This window comes from Mus caroli, unplaced genomic scaffold (assembly GCF_978045245.1).
Source record: "Mus caroli unplaced genomic scaffold, Mus_caroli_1 scaffold_5, whole genome shotgun sequence".
Taxonomy (NCBI): Eukaryota; Metazoa; Chordata; class Mammalia; order Rodentia; family Muridae; genus Mus; species Mus caroli.
In genome coordinates, this window is record NW_028227260.1 from 19,614,919 (window position 1) to 19,623,944 (window position 9,026).

General features: G+C 45.1%; 1 protein-coding gene and 1 pseudogene across 2 annotated transcripts; both read left to right on the forward strand.

Moving 5' to 3' along the window:
• Positions 1 to 2,542: 2,542 nt before the first annotated feature.
• On the forward strand, positions 2,543 to 3,191 carry LOC147004494 (large ribosomal subunit protein eL18 pseudogene; annotated as a pseudogene).
• A 1,038-nt stretch (positions 3,192 to 4,229) lies between these two features.
• LOC147004495 (glyceraldehyde-3-phosphate dehydrogenase-like) lies at positions 4,230 to 5,327 on the forward strand. Of its 2 annotated transcripts, XM_085837554.1 has the most exons (2): positions 4,230 to 4,374; positions 4,429 to 5,327. In XM_085837554.1, exons 1-2 carry the CDS (start codon positions 4,246 to 4,248, stop codon positions 5,251 to 5,253), a joined length of 954 nt encoding a protein of 317 aa, XP_085693680.1. In that variant the 5' UTR covers positions 4,230 to 4,245; the 3' UTR covers positions 5,254 to 5,327. The 2 variants fall into 2 exon arrangements, with proteins under 2 accessions (XP_085693680.1, XP_085693679.1); XM_085837553.1 differs by having other exon boundaries at positions 4,230 to 5,327.
• Positions 5,328 to 9,026: the final 3,699 nt, after the last annotated feature.

Below are 9,026 nucleotides of genomic sequence, written 5' to 3' on the forward strand. Positions count from 1 at the left end.
AGAGAGAGAGAGAGAGAGAGAGAGAGAGAGAGAGAGAGAGAGAGAGAGAATAGAGAGAAGGAAGAGGTAGAAGACAATATGGAGCAGATGCAAGTGGCCAAAGGGTCTCATAGCTGGGGAATAAGTGAAGACAGTGATAGAAGTGCCCAATCTAGGCATATAGATTATAAATATAAAAACTGGGTTGGGTGTTTTTATATGGGATAATTGGTGTTGAAAATTACTGCAACACATCCCCACCCAATTTCTATAGTACCTCTTAGCTTGCATTAATCTGTGATCTAACTGAGCAAAGTAGAGCAGTAAGGAGCCCAGTGGGTCCTGCTTTTCCCATTTGTTGCCCTTTAGACATCCTTTTACATGTCAGGTCACTTTTAGAGCCACTTTCCCCCATTTATTGTCTTCTGTTAAGATGCCTGCCCTTTATAGTTTGCATCCCACAACGGTTACTTTTAGTAAATTATATCTAAAATGCCAAGTAATGTTTGCCCTTCTGAGATAGATCAGAGGGATCCGCCTCTCGTTCCGACCCTGGGATATTAAAGCACCATTTATCGTTGTTAAATAATGTTAAGTGCTGTTACATGCTAGAAGTGTTAGTGCTATTTGAAGCTTTCTCTGACTTTTCTGTAATTCTCCATTGAATGTTCTCTCTGTGTAACTCGGACTCTTCAGAGCAAACTTTGTCACAGGCCATTTTGCTCCCTGTGCCTGTCAGCCTTAAGCAGCTCTGATCTGGAAGCCTACCGAAATGCCCTGGGTTGTAGCCAGGTGACTTAGGTCACTGCACAGACACCTTCAACAGGCTGCACTGCTGAGACATATGTGTGTCTATTCCAGCTGTTGAAGATGCCCTACCTGCCAGGCTGTTTTCAAGTAGCTTTAAGAGCTTTCTATTTGGGTTTGCATTTTGGCATCTCAGAGGGCAATACACCCCCTGGTAGCCCAGCAGGATGGCTGCCGTTGATCCAGTTCACAAAGTTCCATTGGCATGAAGGATTGTGCTGTTACTGGTGCAAACACATTTGCCACACCCCTATTCTTACTGTGTGAGCTGGCAGTTGGATTTACTTTCTGGATCAACTTGCCCTCTGCTGCTGTATTGTTAGGTCCACTAGAAGAATGCCCACTGTAGTCTTGTCTGGCCAGTTTTAGGGTGTGGGGTTTTGTTTTTCATGACACACAGGCCTAAGCTGGTAGCCTGAAGAGGAGATAGAAGGCAGCTGAAGCAGCAGCCTCCTAGAAACAGCATCTGCTGTCCCTGGAGAGGCAGCAGCCCTTACAGTAGCACCAGTGGCCACAAGAGGGCAGCGGGAGAGTTCTTGAGAGATAGGCTGGGACAGAAAGGATGTGGAACAGGAGAGGATGCAGCAAGGAACAACAGAAAGACAGAGGAGCCGCCAGAGCCTTAATGCTGAGAAAGACAGAAGGCTGTGAAGAGTCAGGGATGAAAAAGGGTGGGGTCTACCTCCCTGAAAGTGCTCAAGGAGCCTGGAAGGGCCAGAGGTCTTCAAAATCTAGATCCTGGGTCTTTGACAATAATCCCTGTCAGGGTCCAAGGATCCCAACACTGTAGACCCTAGATCTAGGAACAGAGCATCCTAAGGAAGAAATGTCAAAATTGTGAGTGATCCCTAGTCTGCTTCTGAAAATTAGGCTTGTAATGGTCTGAGTCAAAGACGGTGGGGGTTTAAATCTTTGAGGAATAAGGCCCAAACTAAAGAACTGATTCTAGCAGTCCCAGGACTATTAAGCTTTAAGAAGGAATTGAATACTATTTTCCTGTTTAATGGAATATTACCCTTCTCTGTAACTTCTCTTTATGTCCATATATTAATCTCCCAACAACAAAGGAGGCCTTCTTTTGCAGTAGATGGCAGTGAACACAGAAACCTTTAATGATCAACAGGAAGAAGCTTTGAATTCTCTCCCCTGAATGGAATATGTAAATCATGAATTTGGCCGGACATGGTGGCACACGCCTTTAATCCCAGCACTTGGGCGGCAGAGGCAGGTGGATTTCTGAGTTCGAGGCCAGCCTGGTCTACAGAGTGAGTTCCAGGACAGCCAGGGCTACACAGAGAAACCCTGTCTCGAAAAACAAACAAACAAAAAATCATGAATTTGTCCCTCTCAAGTCTCTGGGATTATCAGGCAATTAGGGACAGAAATCTAATAAAAGTCAGAGGTGGTGGGAATCTTTGAAGGCAAACTTCATTTGCTGAACAATGCAGAACTGCTGCCCACATGAACTCAGCAGTAGCTGTGACCTCATGCAAAACACCTACACAAGATTAAGCCAGGAAAACTCTCAGCACAGACTGGGAAGCAGTTCATGAATGTACACCCCTAGCTGAGGAGATATTAGCTATTAATGGTTATTGGAGAAGAATCCAATTTCTTTAGGGAGTTGGCTTCTGAGAGGCCACCCATGTTCCAGTAGATTTTCTTTAACCCATGAACATACAACCAGCATTAAGTGGGTTCAGGGGAATGTGAAAAAGTACATGATATTGGGAGACAAAGGTGACAGGAAGGTCTTTCCGGGCCTGGCTGAGCAGGAGGCGCCATCATGGGTGTTGACATTCGCCACAACAAGGACCGAAAGGTTCGGCGCAAGGAGCCCAAGAGCCAGGACATCTACCTGCGGCTGCTTGTCAAGCTGTACAGGTTTCTGGCCAGAAGGACCAACTCCACCTTCAATCAGGTTGTGCTGAAGAGGTTGTTCATGAGCCGAACCAACCGGCCACCTCTGTCCCTGTCCCGGATGATACGAAAGATGAAGCTTCCTGGCCGGGAGAACAAGACTGCTGTGGTTGTGGGGACGGTCACAGATGATGTGCGGATTCTGGAAGTTCCCAAGCTGAAGGTGTGTGCACTGCGGGTGAGCAGCAGGGCCCGGAGTCGCATCCTCAAGGCTGGGGGGAAGATCCTCACCTTTGACCAGCTGGCCCTGGAGTCTCCCAAGGGCCGGGGCACTGTGCTCCTGTCTGGTCCTCGGAAGGGCCGAGAGGTGTACCGACATTTTGGCAAGGCCCCAGGAACCCCACACAGCCATACCAAACCCTATGTCCGTTCCAAGGGCCGGAAGTTTGAGCATGCCAGAGGCCGAAGGGCCAGCAGAGGCTACAAAAACTAACCCTGGATCTTACTGTTAATAAAAAAAGCATTGGATGATGAAAAAAAAAAAAGGTGACAGGAAGAAGAAGAAGAAGAAGAAGAAGAAGAAGAAGAAGAAGAAGAAGAAGAAGAAGAAGAAGAAGAAGAAGAAGAAGAAGAAGAAGAAGAAGAAGAAAATTTGATGGTAGATTTGACCAAAACAAATTATATGCATGTGTGAAGTTATGGAATGTTTTTTTGTTTGTTTTTCGAGACAGGTTTCTCTTTATAGCCCTGGCTGTCCTGGAACTCACTCTGTAGACCAGGCTGGCCTCGAACTCAGAAATTCACCTGCCTCTGCCTCCCAAGTGCTGGGATTAAAGGCGTGCGCCACCAAGCCCGGCTGAAATTATGGAATGTTAAAAGTGTTTAAAAGCTCTTGGCACCAAACCAGATGATCTGATTTCAACCAAATCCCATGGGGTACAAGGCAAAAACAGTTGTTTTTCTACAACTACTTGTCTCCTGACTACCACATGTAATCCATAACATGTATCTGCATGCAGACACACAAAGAGAAATAAATATCTTTTTTAAAATTTTGGAGTATATTGAAAAATACACTAGTGTTTTTCATTTAATGGTTTTGAAAATTCATTTATTCACTTTACAATCCAATATCAGCCATTCCTCTTTTCCCAGTACCCATCTCACACAATTCCTGCCTCCTTTCCACCTTCCCCTCTAGGTGTCATCCCCACACTAACACAACACCTTCCCCTCCCTGCAAGTCCTCTCCCACTGAGGCCAGACAAGGCTGTCCATTTAGGGGCGCAGAATTCACAGGCAGGCAGGCAACAGGCTCAGGAACAACCCCTGCTCCAGTTACTGGGGGACCTCCATGAAGACAAAACTGCTCATCTGATATATATGTGCAGAGGGCCCAGGTCCATCCTGTGCTCGCTCTTTGGCTGATGATTCAGTCTCTGGAAGTTCCCAAAGTTCCACGTGAGTTGATTATGTTGGTCTTCCTATGGAGTCCCTGTCATCTTTGGAGTCCTCGGTCCTCCCAACTCTTCCATAAGACTCCCTGAACCTGCTCTCTGCTCCTCCCTGTTCCAGTGCCAGCCTCGTCCTGTAGACAAAATGGTGAAGGTCGGTGTGAACGGATTTGGCCATATTGAGCGCCTGGTCACCAGGGCTGCCATCTGCTCTCCACATGGCAAAGTGGAGATTGTTGCCATCAACGACCCCTTCATTGACCTCAACTACATGGTCTACTTGTTCCAGTATGACTCCACCCACAGCAAATTCAATGGCACAGTCAAGGCCGAGAATAGGAAGCTTGTCATCAACGGGAAGCCCATCACCATCTTCCAGGAGCGAGACCCCGCTAACATCAAATGGGGTGAGGCCAGTGCTGAGTATGTTGTGGAGTCTACTGGTGTCTTCACCTCCATGGAGAAGGCCGGGGCCCACTTGGAGGGTGAAGCCAAAAGGGTCACCATCTCCGCCCCTTCTGCCGATGCCCCCATGTTTGTGATGGGAGTGAACCACGAGAAATATGACAACTCACTCAAGATTGTCAGCAATGCATCCTGCACCACCAACTGCTTAGCCCCCCTGGCCAAGGTCATCCATGACAACTTTGGCATTGTGGAAGGTCTCATGACCACGGTCCATGCCATCACTGCCACCCAGAAGACTGTGGATGGCCCCTCTGGAAAGCTGTGGCGTGATGGCCGTGGGGCTGCCCAGAACATCATCCCTGCATCCACTGATGCTGCCAAGGCTGAGGGCAAGGTCATCCCAGAGCTGAATGGGAAGCTCACTGGCATGGCCTTCCGTGTTCCTACCCCTAATGTGTCCGTCGTGGACCTGACGTGCCGCCTGGAGAAACCTGCCAAGTATGATGACATCAAGAAGGTGGTGAAGCAGGCATCTGAGGGCCCACTGAAAGGCATCTTGGGCTACACTGAGGACCAGGTTGTCTCCTACGACTTCAACAGCAATTCCTATTCTTCCACCTTCGATGCCCGGGCTGGCATTGCTCTCAATGACAACTTTGTCAAGCTCATTTCCTGGTATGACAGTGAATACGGCTACAGCAACAGGGTGGTGGACCTCATGGCCTACATGGCCTCCAAGGAGTAAGAAACCCTGGACCACCCACCCCAGCAAGGACACTGAGAGCAAGAGAGAGGCCCTCGGTTGCTGAGGAGTCCCTATCCCAATTCGGCCCCCAACACTGAGCATCTCCCTCACAATTTCCAGCCCAGACCCCCATAATAACAGGAGGGGCCTAGGGAGCCCTCCCTAATCTCTTGAATACCATCAATAAAGTTCACTGCACCCACAAAAGAAAAAAACTCCCTGAACCTCATCTGCTGTCCGGGTGTGAGTCTTTGCATCTCTTTCCATTGGCTGCTGGGTAGAGCCTCTCAGAGGACAGTTTCTCTAGGTTCCTCCTGTCTGCAAGTATAACAGAGTATCATTAATAGTGTTGGGGATTGGTTCTTGCCCATCGGATGGGTCTCAATTTGGGACAGTCATTGCCTGGTCATTCCCTCAGTCTCTGCTCTGTTTTTGTCCCTGCACTTCTTGTAGGCAGGAAAAAAACGTGGGTTGAAGGTTTTGTGGGTGGGTTGGTGTTCTTATCCTTCCACTGGGAGTACTGCCCAGCTACAGGAAGTGGTCACTTCAGGATCCATATCTCCCACTGCTAGGAGTCTCAGCTAGAGTCAACTCCACAGGCCCTCTGTGGCCTCTTCCAAATCCAGATCTCTGGCAGATCCTAGAGATTTCTGCCCCCCACCCACTTTCCTTCTCTCTCCTCTGTTTTCCTTACATTTGGTCTCTCTCTCCTGCTCCCCGCCCTATTCCCTCTTCCACCCAGTTCCCTCCTCCTTTCATTGAACTCTGATACCTAATTTGTTTCCTCTTCTGAGAAATATTCAACTATCTTCCTTTGGACCTGCCAAGTTATTTGGCTTCTTTGGTTCTGTTGATTATAGCATGGTTATCCTGTACGTTATGGTTAATTGTAGACAAGATCCCCTCACAGAAAAACTTACACTGAAAGAATTTATCAGATTACAAAAATCTTTCATATCTACATGCAGATAAAGCTATATGAAGTAGGTCTGCTTTGCATAACAAAAGACAAACTTTTAAAACAAAATAGTGCCATAAACAAATGTCCTGAATAATTTTATGCATATAATGTTTGTACCATGATGATATTATTTGATTTAGACATGGAATACTTCATTATTTTTCACATCGAGAAATATTTCTGTTAAAGAAAACTTTACATTATATAATAAGTGCCAAAGAGCTTGATTATTCTTACTGATTCAGTTAATTTGTCTGGATTTTCATTTAGTTCATTGTAAAGAGACAAGTCAGAAAAAAATTGGAAATGATGCTGATGGTTTCTTCTTGGTGAAAGCTCAGGGATCAAGGCAGGTTGTTGAGTTGCCCTGATAGCTGCATGGGAGACAGGCTATCTGAGGCCTTATGGTGGTGCTGGTGACATAGATAAAGGTCTCCCAGGAGCAACAGGATGGGTACAAGGGATCCAGGGCAATGCTGACATCACTCTGGAGGAAGAGGCAGCTGTTCTGCAGGTTGGCCAAGCTGCTCAGGCAGCAAGTTACCTCCCCATACTCCTGCATGATCTTTATAATCTCACACATGGTATCAAGGGTACAGTGGGTGAAGAGGGGTACCAACAGTGGTACATTGTTGATGTTCTGTAGGTGGGGCCCAGACCTGGTGGATGCCCTGGGGCAGCTTGACCCAGTCCTCCAGGAAGCTGGGAATATCGCTGTCTGTGGGCTGGAAGCTGATGAGGTCTCAGTGACCCTACTCCTTATAAGAGGAGGAGCCCTTCTGTATCATCTCAGGACGCCTGATTCAGGTTATCATGGAGAGAGCCAGTGTGGCTGGGACTGGAGAGAGGGATCTCAGAAGTAACCATCCATATCATCTGGATCATTGAGCAGGCTTGGCATGCTACCTATGGCATCTGTAAGTGCTACCTCATTTTGTAGCAGTGCCAAGTGACCCTTGTGGTCATTCAGTTCCTTTCTTGACTGGTCCAGTTTCCACTGCTCCTGCATACCACAGACATCTTATGGATGTCCTGATTTTGTTACCCTCTGCTCAGCATCTCTCTATTGGGGAAACCACCACATGGCTCCATCATGTGTATAGCAACAGGCAAAAATCTTCAGTCTGAAGAAGTCAAAATATCACTTTTTGCAGATGATATGATAGTATATATAAGTGACCCTAAAAATCCACCAGAGAACTCCTAAACCTGATAAACAGCTTCAATGAAGTAGCTGGATATAAAATTAACTCAAACAAGTCAATGGCCTTTCTCTACACAAAGGATAAACATGCTGAGAAAGAAATTAGGGAAACAACAACATTCACAATAGTCACAAATAATATAAAATATCTTGGCGTGACTCTAACTAAGGAAGTGAAAGATCTGTATAATAAAAACTTCAAGTCTCTGAAGAAAGAAATTATAGAAGATCTCAGAAGATGGAAAGATCTCCCATGCTCATGGATTGGCAGGATCAACATAGTAAAAATGGCTATCTTGCCAAAAGCAATCTACAGATTCAATGCAATCCCCATCAAAATTCCAACTCAATTCTTCAACGAATTAGAAAGTGCAATCTGCAAATTCATCTGGAATAACAAAAAACCTAGGATAGCAAAAACTCTTCTCAAGGATAAAAGAACCTCTGGTGGAATCACCATGCCTGACCTAAAGCTTTACTACAGAGCAATTGTGATAAAAACTGCATGGTACTGGTACAGTGACAGACAAGTAGACCAATGGAATAGAATTGAAGACCCAGAAATGAACCCACACAGCTATGGTCACTTGATCTTCGACAAGGGAGCTAAAACCATCCAGTGGAAGAAAGACAGCATTTTCAACAAATGGTGCTGGCACAACTGGTTGTTATCATGTAGAAGAATGGGAATCCTACTTGTACTAAGGTCAAATCTAAGTGTATCAAGGAACTTCACATAAAACCAGAGACACTGAAACTTATAGAGGAGAAAGTGTGGAAAAGCCTTGAAGATATGGGCACAGGGGAAAAATTCCTGAATAGAACAGGTTTCAGAGAACAAAGTGAGACTAATGAGTATTCAAGAAGTAGAGATTATGTGTTTGATGTTTTTCATTACATGTCCAGGCTTACAAATTCAGCCACAGTTGGAAAATATAAGGAGAACATATTTTATTTTTATTATCAGTACTATGCCTCCAATTTAAAGACACTAAAGATTGTCTCTTCCAAATCAAGCAAATATATTATATGACAGCTTCTTTTTTGGCCAGAGGTGTTTCCAGTTTTAAAGCAACCAGAAATTATCTGAATGAGTCTTTTTATGAATAGCAAGTAGTAATATCTAATTTCTTTTATTATATGTTTCACTATCTTCACTATAAATAGGAAATTTTTATTTTCATCAATTTCTCTTATTTACTGAATTCTATTGCTCTAAGGAGTATACTCTGTAAGACCCTAAACCTTTAAACTATGCTTTCAGAGATCTTCGAGTGTGATGTAAAGGGAGGTCTTGAATCTGTAAATTAATGTCATGGCCTATCAGGATTTGTCAATTACCTGTGTTAATCCTATACCAATTGCAGTGTTTGTGTTTGCTCTGGGTCAGATACCCCAAGATTATTCCTGGATTAATGACCTCATCTAGCCATCTCAAGGACATAAGGAAGACTTGCAAGTAGGGCCAGATAAAGTTAGTCTTAGAATTGTCATAGAAATAGGCAAACATAATTTTCTCATGAAAAGACACAAAATGAATTATAATGCAGAATGTCCTCAAGAATGCAACAAGCAGACACCAAAACCCAAAAGTGAGAGATTGAATGA

What these genes read in the sequence shown, in the direction of transcription:
- LOC147004495 (XM_085837553.1), top strand. Translation starts at nt 4,246, where the DNA reads ATGGTGAAGGTCGGTGTGAACGGATTTGGCCATATTGAGCGCCTGGTC.